Source organism: Neophocaena asiaeorientalis, unplaced genomic scaffold (assembly GCF_003031525.2).
Source record: "Neophocaena asiaeorientalis asiaeorientalis breed wild unplaced genomic scaffold, Neophocaena_asiaeorientalis_V1.1 scaffold204, whole genome shotgun sequence".
Classification (NCBI taxonomy): Eukaryota; Metazoa; Chordata; class Mammalia; order Artiodactyla; family Phocoenidae; genus Neophocaena; species Neophocaena asiaeorientalis.
In genome coordinates, this window is record NW_020173922.1 from 3,027,212 (window position 1) to 3,045,271 (window position 18,060).

At 44.2% G+C, this 18,060-nt stretch overlaps 1 protein-coding gene across 1 annotated transcript in view; it reads right to left on the reverse strand.

Moving 5' to 3' along the window:
• Positions 1-18,060, reverse strand: part of KLHL3 (kelch like family member 3) — a 109,096-nt gene that overhangs the window by 25,082 nt on the left and 65,954 nt on the right. Inside the window, exons 7-8 of the mRNA XM_024752458.1 lie at positions 8,733-8,849; positions 4,945-5,094 (exon numbers count right to left, since the gene is read on the reverse strand). Coding sequence (XP_024608226.1) covers positions 4,945-5,094; positions 8,733-8,849 — 267 coding nt within the window. The remainder of the gene's footprint in view (positions 1-4,944; positions 5,095-8,732; positions 8,850-18,060) is intronic.

Genomic DNA, 18,060 nt, shown 5'->3' on the forward strand with positions numbered 1-18,060 from the left:
AATTACAGTCCATCCATACAATGGAATATTCCTTAGCAATATAAAGGAATTAACTCTTAATACGTGCAACAACATGGATGAATCTCAAAAACATGATGCAAAGAGAAATAAGGCAAGATCAAAAGGCTACATATGGCATAATTACAATACATTTATGACATTCTAGAAAAGAGAAGACTGTAAGGACAGAAATCAGATCAGTAGCTGTCAGGAGCTGGGGGTGGGAGAAGGCACTTGACTACAAAGCAGCACAAGGGAACTTTTTGGAGTGATTAAAATATTCTATATTTTGATGAGGATGGTGGGTATATGACTGCGTGCATTTGTCAAAATTCATCAAACTGCATCCCTTTTTAAAAAGAGCAAATTTTACTGTGAATAAATTATTGTACCTCAATAAATAGGAATTTTTAAAAATATGGGATGTTGATAATGAGGAAAGCTACGCATGTGTGGGGGCAGAAGGTATATGGGGAATCTCTGTACCTTCCCCTCAATTTTTAAAAAAATATTTATTGGGGCTTCCCTGGTGGCGCAGTGGTTGAGAGTCCACCTGCCGACACAGGGGACACAGGTTCATGCCCCGGTCTGGGAAGATCCCACATGCCGTGGAGCGGCTGGGCCCGTGAGCCATGGCCGCTGAGCCTGCGCGTCCGGAGGCTGTGCTCTGCAACGGGAGAGGCCACAAAAGTGAGAGGCCCGTGTACCAGAAAAAAAAAAAAAATGTATTTGGCTGTGCCACATCTTAGTTGCAGCCCACAGGATCTTTGTTGCTGCATGCAGGATCTTCATTGTGGCACAGGAGATCTTTAGTTGCAGCATGCAGGATCTTAGTCCCTGACCAGGGATTGAACCCAGGCCCCCTGCACTGGGAGCATAGAGTCTTAACCACTGGACCACCAGGGAAGTCCCCCCCTCAATTTTGCTATGAATCTAAAACTGCTCTAAAAATATAAAGTACTAACTTAAAAAAAAAGAAGTAAATGTATTAGAAATGCATCTCAATGAGATGAATGAGATATTATAGAGCTTTAATTAAAGAATATTTTGATGCGAAAGAAAAAAAAGAAAGATGAAGAGGGAGGGAGGGAGGGAGGAAGGAAGGAAAAATAGGGAGAGGGAAGCGAAAAGAAAGAAAAGAGAAAAGAAAAGGAAGAGAAAGAAAAGAATCTTTTTTTATCTGCCACCAAAATGTGAAAACCTGTCCCTGAAGGCAGTTTGGTACAAGACTTTGGAGTGGAACAGACCTTGTTCAAACCCCAGCTCTGCACTTACTAGCTGTATTACTGGGCAAGTTACTTAACCTCTCTGATTAAACTCTGTAAAGTAGGGATATGACTAGCACTGACCTATTATTATCATGATTTAATGAGATAAGGCACAGTCCATAATCCTCAAAGTGACAACTCCCCTCAGCACACCCCACTCCTCAAACCCACAGTGGAGATCTTGTTAATTCAAGTGCCCACACAATGGTGACAGGAGTAGAGGTTGAGAAGCAGCATGGACAATATAACCTTAAATCATTTAAGGACTAAAGCTGGGGGAACAATGAGGCAAAGAGCAGCAACGCCTTTTTTTAAATTCCTTCAACAGATTCAAAGGAAGTCATGGTGCCAGTCGCCTGCAGAAGGCCATGTGCTCAGAAACCTAAATATTTTCATTTGGAAAATAAACGGTTCCTAAGGAGTAGAGGCGACAGGGGGACAACTTTGGCCTCCTGAAACAGGGGGTGGACTCTTCTCAATTATAGAATCAATATCTGGGAAGGGACACAAGGTATGTTGCAGAGGTGGGGAGCGGTGGTGGTGGGGGGGGAGGGTTGTCTCAAGCATGCTTAGTCCAGGCTCAGATACAAACTTGGCTTTGATTTTCAAAACTGTCTTTTCATGGGTGTATGCTGTAAAAGCCAGACATGGAGCCTAGAAAAGGGGAGGCCACTGGGTAGGGTCACCACACAAAGAAAACGGGCCAGCTCTGCACCATTTCCTTAGCTCCAGAATACACTCCCCAGGAAAAGACGTCATTAACCTGATATTAGATAGGATGAGAACCTCAGTTTTCAAAGAGAAAAGTCACAGACAAGCAATAAGGCCAGCTGAAAACCCGGGATATAAAAAAACCGCCTGCACACAAAACAACAGTGCACCTTATAATCAATATTCTCCAGACACAAAGCTGGTAGAAATTTAGATCATAATGAGGGTGATATTCAAGTCCATGGGAGAGAGAGATTATTTAATAAGATAACTTTGAGGCAACAGCCTCATGATCTGCAATACAAATAAACCTGAATTCCTACCCTCACTCTTTACACCAAAACAAATTCTAAGTGCATCAAAGATTCAAACAGAAAACAGAAATCATAAAAGTACTTGAAGAAAACACAGAGTATTTTTTTTTAATTTCTAAGCAAAACCTAAGCTATAAAGCAGAAGATAGATTAATTTGACTACTTATTATTTTTCGGGATTCAAAATGTTACAAACAAGTTTAGAGACAAACTACAAACTAAGAAAGAAATATGTAAAACACATACAAGGGCCTAAACTCTTTAAAAAGAGCATGTAAAAACCATTAATTAAAAAAATACAGTCTAACAGAAAAATGGGCAAAGGACATGAACAGGGAATTTCCACACCCCCCAAATATACAAATGCCAATAATCCTTTGAAACCAAGATTAATCTTACTCACAATTAAAGAAATGCAAACCAAAACAAGATGCCATCTTCTAAAGGATATTTGACACATATATGTTTAGATATTTTAAAAAATGGAAATTATTGCAAGGCCCATCAATAGATGACAGTTACATAAATAATAGCACATAAATATAATTAAATGCCATGCACCTATTACAATTTAAATGCTGTTTCTACCCATAGTGATAACATTGAATGCAGTCTGTAGCATCTGGTTGAGTAGGAGAAAAAGATTTCAATCTGTGTAGCAAGAGTCCATGTATCTAAAACTGTACAGTTTGACCTATTTGTGAATAAGTGCACAGAGATACGTCTGGAAGAAAATTCATCAAAATGATAGCAGTGACTGTCCCTGGGTGGAAGGATTTCAGGTGATTTTTACTTTATTTTGAAATCCTTTTAATAATCTACAATGAGCATACATTTCTATAATCAAAGAAAGCTAAGTTATTTTCATTTTGAAAAATATGAAGAAGTTTTGATGCAATGTTCCAACAAAACAAAACGCATCAACATGCAATAAGGCAAATGGTCCCAAGGCTGAGACCCATGCCCTGTGGCTGCCCCTCCTAGCTGGCACTGTGCAACAGGAGGCAGACAGGTAGGTAAAAATCAGGTTTACAAAGGTGGAGCAGGTACAGGATGGTAAGGGTTCAAGAACAGGTTTGCAGCGGGAGAAAGACTCAATTCAAAACCTGATTCCAGGGGGTTTCCCTGGTAGCACAGCGGGTAAGAACTGCCTGCCAATGTAGCAGACAGGGGTTCGAGCCCTGGTCTGGGAAGATCCCACATGCCGCGGAGCAACTAAGCCCATGCGTCACAACTAGTGAGCCCACGTGCCACAACTACTGAAGCACGTGCACCTAGAGCCCATGCTCTGCAACCAGAGAAGCCACCACAATGAGAAGCTCACGCACCACAACAAAGAGTAGCCCCCGCTCACTGCAACTAGAGAAAGCCCACGCGCAGCAATGAAGACACAACGCAGCCAAAAATAAAAAAATAAATTTATTAAAACAAAACCATAAAAAACCTGGTTCCACCACATTAGCTGTGTTGACTTTGGGCAAGTCAGTTAATCTCTCTGACCCTCAGTTTCCTCCTTCCTGAACTAGGATAACTGCCTCTACTTTCTATGCGATATCTTCAGCTCACTGCTTGGCACACAGTAAGTACTCAATAAATGTCAGCTGCTTATATTATCGGGGACATTTGTAACCTCTGTTCACATTGCAACCACTATGTTCTCCATGATCTGGGGTCACAAAGCAGAGTGGAGAGAAGCAAACCTCGGAAAATCCAAATATCTGGTCTTGGACAACATGCTTCTCTAGCCCCGTGAAACCCTTCCTGGAAGCAGCAGGCGCGGAGTAAGGCAGCCAACCACAAAGAGGAAGAGAAGGACAAGGCAAGGAATTCCTGGGTGCTGCCTACTTGTAGTGGATGAGCCAACACGACTCATTCCTCCCCTCTACCCTTCCTCCTGGGTTGGCTGGGACGTCCCCCTAGACCTCATGTTAGGATCCTGGAAAGACGACTCGAATGCCAAGGTAGAAAGGCCTTGAGAGACCATCTAGTGCAGCATCCTTCATTCTACATGTGAGGAGCCTGAGGACCACGGAGGGGTGGGGACTGGCAGGGAACCAGAGAGCCAGTACCCAGCACAGACCTTCCATCATGGTGTCCCCTCCTACACTCATCCTTCCCTCCCCCTGCCTGCCCCCTCACACGCTCTCATCTCCCCCATATCTTTCCCCCACTTCCTTACCTGTAGGACTCCTTAAGGGCCCCTTTCTCCTCTGGCAGCCCTAATTGTCCTTTATGGCTCTGTGGTGAGGGGAGAAACCAGACTAGGACTGTTCTGACTCAAAGAATGGCCTAGAAAGAGGACTGCTGTGGCCAACACTACGTCAAGACCCACTCAGCTACTCCTCTGCTTCCAAAAGAAACAGAGCCCATACCATGGTGTAAAACAGGAAGGGAAGAAGAAAGAGACCTGAGTTATTCACAATCCTTCCTGGTGACAGTGAAGGTTACCTTGAAACCCTTAGGAAAGGAAGACCCCGGAAGAGAGAGGTACCAGCAGATTCACGAGGAACCAGCAGACTCCATCTCCTAGGTGGTAAATACAACCGAGATGCAGGGCAGCCATGGGTGAGGAGAGACTTGGAGACAGGAGTACAAGGCCATTTTCCCAGATCACAGTTCCAACTCTTGGCAGTGACTGGGCTGGGGCTTACCTTGGGCAGGCTAACTGGAGTCCTGGGCTTCGTCCTTGGGTTTTTAATCAAGAGCCTCTGATCCAGAGGGAGAAGATGATATTTCATGGCCTCGATGAGGAAGTCCTTACAGGTGTTGTTATTCTTTATCAAAGCTTCTTCTTCAACTGTCTAGAGGTAATAACCCACAGGTGATCCTGGTGCAGAACTCGGCCCCATTTCCCAAGCCATCTCCCTGGGCTGAGTCATTCCTGTACTCTCACACTCATTCGTTCCCATACCGCACCATCTCAGACCCTAAGACAAAGGTCCACAGAGTTACAGCTTAATGCCCACCTCCTGCATCTCAAGAGAACAATGGAGTAGGTGATTAAGCTCTGGCATCAAGCAGACAGGGTTACAAATCCCAGCTCTACCATTTAACTCCTCTGATCCTCAGTTTCCTCATCTGTAAGATGTAAGATGGGCATATTAAAGTCCCCCACAACCTCACAGGTTGTGTTTGTTTGTTTGTTTATAGGCTTAACGAGATTATGCAAAACAAAGACAACTGATTGTCCCTAAGGCTTCTTTCCACATGCCTTCTGGTTGGAATGTATTATAATGTTTAAGGCAAATGGCCAGATATTTGAGAGAAGGAGAGGGAGGGAAAGAGGAAAACGGTGGGATGCATCGGCCAACCTTTGGAGGCACTGGGTATAATAAGGTGATATTCAAGAAGAATTATTCATATTCATTATCTTACAGTGCAAGCCTCAGGGAGAAGTGTCCAGTGAGGCACTCTCCAACAGAGCAGTGGTATCAGAGCAGAAAGAATGTCCTGCACAAAAGTCCCACCAACTGACCTCCACTTGGACTGCATCTAAGCTGGGGCTGTGGCTTCTTCATGCCTTATTCTGGAGCCAAGGACTTAAGCAGGTGCTCAGCAAGTGTGGGCCTAAATATTTCACAAGCAAAGCTAAGGATGAACCACGCTGGTACTCTGACTCTCAAATCTCCACCCTTGGGCACAGGTCAGATTGCTACGTGGCATATATGTAAGGGGTAGTGTGGTCTTCAGAGGCTACTTCATGTCTTCTTTGCTGGAGTGTTTGGGAGCTGTTGGCAAGGTCAATTCCATTCAGCAGCTAACGGTGATTGAATGTCTCCTGGTTGGGCAGCTCAGTGCTGGACCCCGGGGAGAAAATGATGCACAAGACAAGGGTTCTGACCCAGAGGCCCTCAGGTCCAGTCAGAGAATGAGAAGGGCCTCCCCACCTCAATTATCTCAGCCCTCAAGCTGTCACGCACAGGCCTGGCTGAGCCGCTCCTGGGTCCCCCACCTGTAACTAGGAATGGGAATGCGGCCAGGGCCATCACCTGCTGGGTAGTGTTGGAGATGGCAGGAAAAGAAGGATCAGTGAGGGCGCCTCTGTTATCTCTGGACACCTCCTTCCCCGCAGACTATCCCCAGGGACACTCCGTTTTCTTGGAAGGTTTTTTTCCCCTCCTACTGAGGGATTGAGGCAGGTAGGGACAAATCATAAACGTTTGGGGTCGGTTAAAAATGAAAAAGGGTGGGAGAGGATCTCTTTAAAAGCTTGGGAAGAAGGAAAAATGCATGAGTAGCTACTTCTCCCAAAGAACTCATTCGGCTTGAATGAAAAGCTCCCTGAGAGAGTTAGTACTTCATGGGTACAGAGTTTCAATTTGGGATGATGAAAAAGTTTTAGAAATGGGTATGGTGATGGTTGTACAGCACAGCGAGTGCAATTAATGCCACTGAACTGTACACTTAAAATGGTTACCATGATGAAGTTTATATTGTACATATTTTATCACAAGGACCAATTTTTAAATAAGATACGGCATGTTATACATTTGGCACAATATTTGTAAATATTTAATAAAAGCCTAATAAAGGTTAGCTATTAAAAGATAACAGCAACAACAACAACAAAACAACTGCCCCAGAAGTCAGTGTTGGTACAGGTCTGCCCAGAGCTTTCCTTTCTCTCAGCCTCCTCCTCTACCATCAGCCATCCCCAGTGGTTAGACTAGTTTGACGTTTCAAGGTCAAATGAAAAACATCTCCTTCCAGAGGTGTTCTGGAAAAAAAAAAAAAAAGTCCCACACAACAGTTCTCATGCACATTGTCTCTGAGCTCCTCCTTCTCCAGATCTAAACCTGACCTTGCCCTAATAACCCAGGAACTATTTCCTAAAGTCTTCATTAAATTTCCATTGTGGGTACCTGACGGAGGTTGTGCATAGGGGTATCTAAAGCCCCTTTAGCTTGCTCCGGAACCCAAGTCCACAAACCGCCCTTCCTCCTTGTGAAAGTGAGACTGTGCTGGAGGCCAGGTGTCCGCCTTCACCGGTGGTTAGGCCCCACTCAGGATAGTGGGAGGTTTGGCTCTGACACGGGGAGCTCAGGTGGGTTCGGTGCCTCTGCTGAGGGGGCCTCTCCTACACGAAGGATGTGCGGCCACCAGGTGGCAGTGGTGCCATCCAAAGTGTAAAACGCAGGGCATGTATGAAGGCTTGAGAATATACGTCCCGGCCCCTGAGAAGAGGGCTAAGGTTCAGAGATTCAGAGACCATTCCACTGACTCCTGAGGCCTGTGATCAACAGCACCACAAGATGAAGACTTTATAAGTGCTGGTAAGGATACTCTCTCCCGCTACTACCAACGGTAGCAGTGGTCGTGAAGACCATAGAGATATCACTGAACACAGGGTTGTAGGCTTTACATGGTTTATCTCATTCTATCCCCAAACGACCCTATAAGGGCAGGGGCTATTTTCACCAGATGAGAAGACAGAGGCTTAGCAAGGCTGAGGATTCGCCCAGTGTCTTACGGTCAAGAAGTGACAGAACTCAGCTGCTGGGCTGCTGAACCTACTCTTATCCCGGCTTCACATCTGCCATTCCTCCCAGGGACTTCTTGAGGACGGCTGAGGGCTGGCCTACTGCCTTGGCACTTGTTATTCGTCTATTTAAGTTTTATCCTCTGCCTGCCTGGAAAACATCTAATGCCACTGACACTACAAAGTTAAGTCATGTAAAATATACAAACAGAAGAGAAAGTATTAAAGGTGGCGCCTGCTTAGGGAAGGTGGGTGGTCTAGAGCCAGACAGACTTGGATTTGAATCCTAACCCTGCCACTTACTAGCTGGTGACTCCAGATAAATCCCAACCTCCATAAGCCTCAAAGCCCACATTTGTAAAAAGGGGATTTTAACCTCTGCTCACAGGGTTGTTACAAGGATTAAATGAGAAAATATGTGGCGCCATGTTTTAGAGGAAGCAGATGCAGTATGTATTCCAGGCACTTGCAAAGAGCTGGTTTTTACAGTCCTGAATTGGGCCCCAAGCTGCCTAACACGAAGGCAAAAAGGGAACATAGAAACATGATGGAAATGACCCTTCTTGCTTCAGTTCTGTACAACAAAAACAGCTAATAACTTCTGTTGAACATGTGTCATCCCCAGCTCCATATTAACACCTGAACCGCATCCTTACAGCTCCTTTGGTCCTCACAACAACCCTGCTGGGCTCTAGTATAATTTCCCTTCTAGAGAAAAAGAAACTGAGGCTTAAAGCTAAGAAGTAGAAGAGGAGGAACTAAACCTTAGTGTCTCATTCTCAAACCTATGCTCTTAAACCTTACACTACCATGCCTCACACTGAACCCAGTGGGTTGGTGCCCTCACTCCACAGAAAGGACCCAGGAAACTCACCACTCCACACAACCGGGGTTGCCCACTGCTACTCCTAGGAGGCTTGGGTGAGCAGGGAAGTGCTTGGCTCTTCACATAGCACTCACCTGGACAAGGTAATCCCTCGGTAAGAGAGGGAGACGGACGTGTTCCATCAGCTTTGCCATGTGCTCTAAACGGGTTTCTTTCTCGTAATTGATCCATGAAATCACAGCTTCAAATACCTGTAAGGAAAATCAACATAGGTAACTTTTGCAAAGAGGCATTAACTTTAAACAGCTTTCAAACAACTTCCTCAACCTCAAAAAAGAAAGAAAAGTTACAAGTCATCCACAAAGGTGTTTAGGCTAATGTAAACACCTTTAAATTTAATACTTAAAATAAAACAAAAACACAAAGTCTCTACTATCTGACATCAGCGAGTGCTCTCTCTCTCACACACACACAGGTACGCTAAGAAAAACCTGCTACCCCAAACACAGAATCATCAAGGTTCATCACAAAACAAAAATCAATTCCAGTAGTTACCTCAGGGTAGAAATACAGAGCAGTAACTGAACCAAATTTTACAAAGACTGTCCAAGAGGACCAGAAGCCCTGGGGGCAATATCATCATCCCCGTCACACACCCCCGTCTCTTCATCTATCTCCCATGTTCATTTAATGCAGAACAAAAACAATAAAGATATCCTCTGCAAAAGCTGGCTGTAATGGTGAATGTGACACTGAATGACAGAAAATGGCAAAAATTTCTCCTTGGGTCAAACCTCTCCTTTGAAGAGAGATTTCATTTCTATACAAATCAAAATGGGGCTTCGAAGCAAAAAGGGGAATCTATGGTTTGGATGTTTGCCTTACTCAAGGTTAAGTTCAAATTCAAACTCTGCACCACCATATACACAGAGACACATAAACTTCAATGCTGGTAAGACAGCGGGGAAACCACCACTGTTAATGGAAACTTAACTAACACGGCTTAAGAAGGGAAGGAAGAATTTGGCAATATCAATCAAAAATTCAAATGTGCATATCTTTGACCTAGAAATATCACTTCTAGAGCTCTAGTCAACAAAAACATTCACAAAAGTGGTGCAAGAATATGTGTTCCAAGATGTTTGCTGCAGCGTTTTTGTAACAGGATAAAAAAGGAAACAATCCAAAATCCACTAGTGGAGAAATTATTAAACTAGTATCGATACCATGGGATATTTTCAGCTCTTAAAAAACAATAATAACAATAACAAGTAGTAATAAGACAAAACACTTTCTTGCGCCAGAAAGCAAAAAAGTGCTCAAAGATTAAGGGGGACACAACGAACAGACACAGAGCGAGCTAGATGGCGCTTTTTCATTGCCGACGTCTGGGACAATTTAAACATCAAAAAGAATAATGAAGAAATCAGTTCTGCGCTGACTGGGAAGGGGCCAAAGGAAATTTCTTCTGGTAATGGATATGTTCTTTATCTTGATAGGGCAGGAGCTATGTATGCATAGGCATTTGTCAAAATGATTCTAATTTTACACTTAATATCTATACATTTCACTGTGTGTAAATCGTACCTCAATTTAAAATACTTTTAGTTAAAAGAAAAGGATAGTAATGAATCGTAACCCAAAGAATAAAAAAAGAGTCCATGAGTCCGTAAGGACACTTTAAAAAGTGTGGGAAGGGCTGCTATTCCCAGAAAAATGTCTTCTAATAAGGTAAAAGGGATGACAGAATAAGAAAAACATTGTTTTGCAACCACCAATGTAATAACTGATTCAGCAAAGATCGTGCATAGATGCTGAAATCATTGGGTGAAAAGTTTTTGGGAAAAAAGATATTCACGGTTCTCAAAGTGTCACCTGACAGATTACTTATTCATTACATGGGGAGAGTGGGGGTGCTTCAAACGGGTATATCTGACAAATACCACCTTTAACAGGTGGTCAAAGGCAGCACCACTAATAAATAGGACAAATTTATATTATTGTGTTAGCCAAAAAGTGCCTTCGGTTTTTAAGTAAAAATAAAAGACACATTTTTCATTTTCACCAATAACTTTATTGAACAACATATTCACCGTTTTGTTCCACTACCTTTCGACATTTTTCAGGCAACTTCATAATTGCATCTTCCCAAAACTTTGTATCTTTTTGAGCAAAGAACTGTCCCAGATGCCTTTCACAGTCTTCCAGGAAATTGAATTTTTTTCCATTAAGAGAATTTTGTAAAGACCTAAATAAATGGAAATCCGAAGGCGCACTGTCTGGTGAATACGGCTGATGAATCAGAACTTGCCAGCCAAGCTGTAACAGTTTCTGCCTGGTCATCAAAGAAACATGTGGTCTTGCGTTATCCTGATGGAAGATTATGCATTTTCTGTTGACTGATTCTGGAGGCTTTTCGTTGAATGCTGCTTTCAGTTGGTCTAATTGGGAGCAGTACTTGTGAGAATTAATTGTTTGGTTTCCCGGAAGGAGCTCATAATAGAGGACTCCCTTCCAATCCCACCACACATACGACATCACCTTCTTTGGATGAAGACCGGCCTTTGGTGTGGTTGGTGGTGGTTCATTTCGCTTGCCCCACGATCATTTCCATTCCACATTATTGTACAGTATCCACTTTTCATTGCCCATCACAATTTGCTTTAAAAACAGAACGTTTTCGGGCTTCCCTGGTGGCGCAGTGGTTGGGAGTCTGCCTGCCAATGCAAGGGACACGGGTTCGAGCCCTGGTCTGGGAGGATCCCACGTGCCGCGGAGCAACTGGGCCCGTGAGCCACAATTACTGAGCCTGCGCGTCTGGAGCCTGTGCTCCGCAGCGAGAGCGGCCTCGACAGTGAGGGGCCCGCTCACCGCAATGAGGAGTGGCCCCTGCTTGCCGCAACTGGAGGAAGCCCTCGCACAGAAACGAAGACCCAACACAGCCAAAAATAAATAAATAAATAAAATTAAAAAAAAAAAAAAAAAACAGAACGTTTTCATTACATTGGAGTGGAGAATCACATGCAGAAATGTGGTCAAGAAGGTTTTTTTCACTTAATTTATGTAGAACCCAAACATCAAAGCGATGAACACAACCAAGCTCATGCAAATGATTTTCAACACTTGATTTGGGTATTTGAATAAGTCAGCTCTCTCCCATGTAATACAACGTTGATTGTTCTCAATTAATGTCTCAATTTGATCGCTATCAACTTCAACTGGTCTACCCCACTGTGGAGCATCATCCAGCGAGAAATCTCCAGCACAAAACTTCACAAACCACTTTTGACGTGTTCGATCAGTCACAGCACCTTCTCCATACACTGCACAAACCTTTTTTTTGCGTTTCATTGGTTTTTACCTTTCTTGAAATAAGAAAGCAAAATATGCCGAAAATGTTGCTTTTCTCCTTCCATCTTCAATATTAAAATGGCTACACAAAAATTCACCAATTTTGATGTCTTCTTTTTTTTAATGCATGCAAATATGACTGCTGTCACAATACAATCTAACAAAATTGTTTAAAATGAAGTTAAAGACAACTAAGTGGGACTTCCCTGGTGGTCCAGTGGTAAAGAATCCGCCTTCCAATGCAGGGAATGCGGGTTCGATCCCTGGTCAGGGAACTAAGATTCCACATGCTGCAGGGCAACTAAGCCTGCGTGTCACAACTACTGAGTTTGTGCGCCTCAACTGGAGAGCCTGCATGCCACAAACTACAGAGCCCACATGTTCTGGAGCCCAAACGCTACAACTACAGAGCCCACGCACCTTGGAGCCCGCGTGCCACAACTAAAGAGAGAGGAAAAAACCCACATGCCACAACTAGAGAGAAGCCCACGCGCCACAGCAAAGAGCCCACATGCTGCAATGAAAGATCCCGCATACCTCAACAAACATGCCATATGCCACAACCAAGACCCGATGCAGCCAAAAATAAATTTTAAAAATAAATAAATAATAAATCTTAAGAAAAACAAAAAACTAAGTGCTAGTAGAGCCATCTTATGGAAAAAACTGAACGAACCTTTTGGCCAACCCAATACATTCCTGAATGTGATTTAATGAGAGGGAAACAGCATCCCCTAGGTAGTATTCTTTCTAAAATGTTTAACCTGAATCTTATAGTGAGGAAACAATCAGACAACTCCATGTGTGGGACACTCTACAACACAGGTGTCCTGGATTCTTCGAAACTGTTAGCATTATGAAAACCACTTAAAAAAAAAAAAGGCAGGGAGATAGTTCTAGATTAAGGGGATTTAGAGACATGAGAACTAAATGGGAGGCATGATCCTTGTTTGAATCATGGATTAAAAAGAAACAACCGCGAAAGACTTTTTCTGAGACTGTTAGGAAATCTGAATGCTGACTAGATATTTCTTTGGTATGATAATGGTTTATGGCTAGAAAAGGGAATTTCCTTGTTCTTAGGAGGTGCAAGCTAAAATACTTAGGGGTAAAGTGTCATGATGTCTGCAATTTACTGTCAAATGGTTCAGCAAAATAAAAGATTAAATAGAGAGAAAGAGAAAGCAAGTGAAGCCCAACGTTAACAAATGGTGAATCTAGGTAAAGAGTATATGAATGTTCATTCTTTCCAACTTTAGTATAGGTTTGGAATTTTTCAAAATAAAAAGTGGAAGGGAGAAGAAAAGGACACAACCAAACTGGTATAAATGACTTTCAGTGCTTGATTTGGATATTTTGAGCTATGTCAGCTATCTCCCGCGTGGTATAACGTTGATTGTTCTCAATTAATTTCTCGATTTGATCTCAATCCTACAACAAAATTCAAAGTTGAAAGCTATATCTCCCGGGGTGGGTAAAAAACCTCCAATTTTTCTTACCCTAACTATATTTTTGTGTGTATTGATATGTTAATAATGCTTTGGCCCTATTTCCTAAACGTATACTTAAGTCAGGCTAAGCATACTCAGATTGAACAAGGTATCAGGAAGGAATCCGTCAGAAAGGGAAGGGAAGGGAAGAGAGATGAGTGGAATGGAACAGAAGGGAAGGAGCAGTATGTATGTATAGTTTGCTACCATTTCTATATAAAATAACCTATATGTGTACAAACATAGACACACACACACACCATGGAAATTCTCCCTGTCTAGTTCATTTTTTTTTAATTATTAACTGTCACAGAGCTATGTGTCTCACCCTTATTGCATTATTTTGTAAACAGTTGTGTGTTTCTTCAAGTAGCCCTTAAGATCCCTGAAACAGGGTCCTTGTCTTACTTGCTGGCGCACACCACACACTCAAATACGTTTTAATGAATGAATGGACAAATGAGTTCAGAATAAGCATGTAAGCAGGCTGGAACAGACAGCAGGACTGGGGAAGCAGAGGCTGGTATCTTGGTGGGGAGGGCAGAGCCAGGCCACAGACCAAAGGATGCTGGAGACTCCTTGCTTTTGCTGCGTTAGGAGGTGAGCAGCCATGGTTCTGTTCTGCCCTGCACTGTGGTTACCCACACTTCCTTCCACTTCCCTTTACTGGACTGTAACTCTTGCAGGGTGAGAAGTATACCAGCTCTGTCTCTGCACTTCCTGCCGCTGAGCACAATGCCAGGTGACTGGTTGAGAAAGCTTTCATGAAGAATGAACTGCAAGGCCTTGAGTAGGTAGGATTTACTGATCACGCCCTTCCCTGTCAACCAGCTTAGTCTTTGTTATAAAAGCTGCAAAGCAGGCTGAGTCTAATGACGTTGATATTTAACCTTATCTTTATTTTTGGCTTGACTTGTCTAACTGGTTCCACTCAGTTGCACTGTTTACCTACTCAGCTGTGAAAGCCACAGCACTCGGCAGCAACGGTGACCTTCTCAGCAGCTAGAGAAGGCCACATATTTTTTTCATTTAGACGTCATGCTTGGAAAATAAGCAAATAAACTTCCAACTAGCCTATGTGCCTAAAATCGCTCCCAACGGCCCCTGCCATCAAAGGACTGGCCAAGGCAAAGGGGCAACAGGTAGCAGCAGCAGCAGCTCATGTCCATGCTGTGTCAGGCCCTGAGCCACACTCCCCAGAGACACTGTAACCATGGACTCTCCTGACGGCCACTGAGTAGACACTCCTGCCCCTTATTGACTGACTCATCCAAGTCCAGAGGCAGAAAGCAGCAGGGCTGGGCCCACACAAGCCCATCTCCAGGGCTCAGGCTCTTACCCGTTATTCTCAGCAGCTACCCAGCTGGCAAACCTCAGCCAACAGGCCACATGCACCTGTTTTTGTAAATAAAATTTCCCTGGAACACAGCCACACTCACTCATGACAAATCACCTATGGCTGCTTTCACACTTCAACAGCAGAGCTGAACTGAGACTCTGTGGCCCACAAAAGCCTAAAATATTTACTGTCTGACCCTTTAAAGGAAAACTGTGTCAACCCCTGGTCTGTAAAATCTAAGCAGAGACCCTGTGGCCTCAATCATGAGACAGGGTGATGTCTACTCAGATGAAAATACTTTTCATGGGCCCCACGATGAAATAATTGGCTGCCCACACGGCACGCTTAGGGTTTCACTTTTAGACAAAGAAATAGCATCATTTCCTCACTGCTTCATGTTCCAGAACCAATTTCTTGAGTGCTACGAGGTTGCTATGTGGAAAGGAGATGGAGGAAATTGGATTTCATCGTCCTCGGCTCACACCTCCAACATAAGCACAAGCCTTGGCCAGAAAATACCAGATGAACCCGATCCTTCTACCCCACCCCCTAAGTCACTGAGACAGCCAAGCCAGATGTTCCTGCACACTGAGTAAAGGGGGGAGCCCTTCACTGGCAAGGGGAAAGGTCCAACAGCTCACGGGATCCCAACCAGGGATTCAACCCGGGCCATGGCAGTGAAAGGCCAGAGTCCTAACCACTAGGCCATCAGGGAACTCCCAACAAGCTCTTGAATAGTAATGAGTAAGGTCTCCCCATTGGGGTGGGGGTTCATTAATAAAGACCAGGGGCCTGGGTGGCAGACACAGCCAGCTTCAAATCACAGAGCTGTCTATTGTCAATAAGCCTTAGTCTCCTCCTCTCCAAATGGCCTTGAGAGCCGTTGTAAGCATTAGAAATGATATGCAAAACAGTATGCTGGGTAAAAGAAGTCAGGCACAAAAGCATGCACACACCAGGATTCCATTTATACAGAGTTCAAAAACTGGCAAAACTGATCTACTGAGAAGTCAGAATAGTAGCTTGGCTTCTCGGGATGGGGGGCAGTGACTGGGAGGAAGGCCTGGAGCTCTGTTCCTTGATCTGGATGCTGGCTTTGTGGGTGCTGCACTTTGTAAAAAGTTGAACTGTGCACTTTGCATTTGCTCATGTCTCTGAGCTTACTCCAAGCTCACTTACTCTGAGCTTTTTTTCAGCGATGTGTGAAACAGTCACAGTGAGCAGCCAAGATAGATTTTTGGTCCTAGCGTGGTGGTACTCCCGTCATAGGCACTTACTGAACTGCGCTCTCCAAAGGAGAGCAGTAAGAAGGGTAACACTGACTCGGGGGCCCAGGCCACATCATTGTCTGCAGGCTAAGGATTTGGCAACTCGAATGCTGACCTCAGAGTGTGGCAGGGCTGCCAACAGCTCGGCCTAAGCACAGGATGTACTTCTTTGGGCGCTGGATGATACCTCAGCAGCAAGCACTGAAGCCCAGCCTACTGGCTGAGGAGCTCCTGCCCACACCCCAGACCGACCACCGGTGCTGGCGGGAGAGGCTAGGAATTCAGACAGGAGAGCCTGCAACACTAATGATCCCAGGAGACAAGGTCCAAGCCCTTCCAGGAGATAAAATATCAGAATTTGTCCCCTGATGAGAGTTTTAGGAGATAAAAGTACATAAAAATGTGATCATGCAGAGAGAAACTAACCTGTTCTTCTCATTATAACACATACTTGGCACTAATTTAATTTTTTGAAGAAACTCAACCAATTTCTTCCTGACCTGTATCTAACATGTGGCCATTTCCCCGTTAGTTCTTACTCTGAGAAGCCTCAATAGTGTTTCATAAGAAGGCATGGAATTCTTGAGAAGTAGAAAGATATTTACCAGCTAGGAAAGCAAAGATTCCGAAAAGTCCAATAACCAGCAACTTGGTGGCAAAATTGCAGTAGAACGCAGGAGTCATATCTCTTCTCCCTGCAGTGTGTTTGTCCTGGAAGGTTGCTTATCCTGCCCCTGGGTCAATGAGGCTGCCCATGGTGACAGCTGAACTTCGTGTCTCAAAGGGTATGCAAAAAACAGGCTTTCTGCTCACAGGGTTAGCTCTAACCCTGCGACACCTCCCATAGGAAAGAATCAGGTGCCTGGGAGGGGCTTGCTTCTCTGTGTTTTCCCTCTCACTGGGCAGGGGTAAGCAGGGGAGAGGGGAGGAAAGTCCTAACCAAAGAACTAGTGATTTTGTGATTCCTACCACATCCGCTTGTCCTCTCTCAAATAACAGGAATTTTAAAACAAAAACCACACGGAGGAAAAACAGGAGAGAAAATGGCAAAGATCCATGCCTCCCTCCAACCTCTAGTTTCCACATTTCTCCTTATTCTCTGGAAAAATATTAAAATTATCCCTATAATATCTGCTGGCTCAGGGCAGAGCCCAGCCCCAGTCTGCCTCTTCACTCCCTCGGGGAACGTCTGCTGAGCACCTCCTAGTGCCTCCCAGGGCTCTGTGTCAGGACTGTGCGTGACACAGAGATGGCTAAGGTACCCTCACAGCCCTCAAGGAGCTTGAGCGTAGTGAAGGGGATGAGTCGTGGGCAAAAGCAAGTGCTCTTGGAGGAAGAACAGCACCTGAACCCTCAGAGAGGCCCAGATGGTGCTGGGGGTGCTGGCGACCCAGAGACAGCTACCACCCCCAGCTCCTGCCTGGCACAGAGCCACAGGTCACGCCAACCACCCAGACCAATATGGGACCCGGGAAGAGCTTCCCCTTGAGAAAGGCCCCAGTCAATGGTTACATGTATCACCTCATTTCATCCTCAGAAGAGCTCTATAAGATAGATACTACACTATCATTACCCGCCTTCACAGATGAGAAAACTGAGACTTAGGTTCTTTTATTCATTCCTTCAACAAATATTTTTTGGTATCTACCATGGACCTGACACCACTCTAGAAGCAACCATAAGATAGTCAAAATTCCTGACTATACATGGTGTATACATTCTGGTAGGCGATGAATAACTGGCCCAAGATCACTCAGCTTGTTAAAGTAGTGGAGCCGGGATTGAATTCAGTTATTCTGGCTACAGAACCTATACTTTCAAACTTCCAACAAGCAAGCTGCCTGGGCCCAGCCACAGACACTTGAAGTCATCATTAACAGTAAGATACCACATTTCCTCTATTTTAAGATGCATAGTTTTAAGATGTATCGGAAACCTGGCTGCATTTTATAATATACATTGAAAGAAACCTGTGGGCTGCTGGTAGAGAAGTAAGTCATAATATAACTGATAC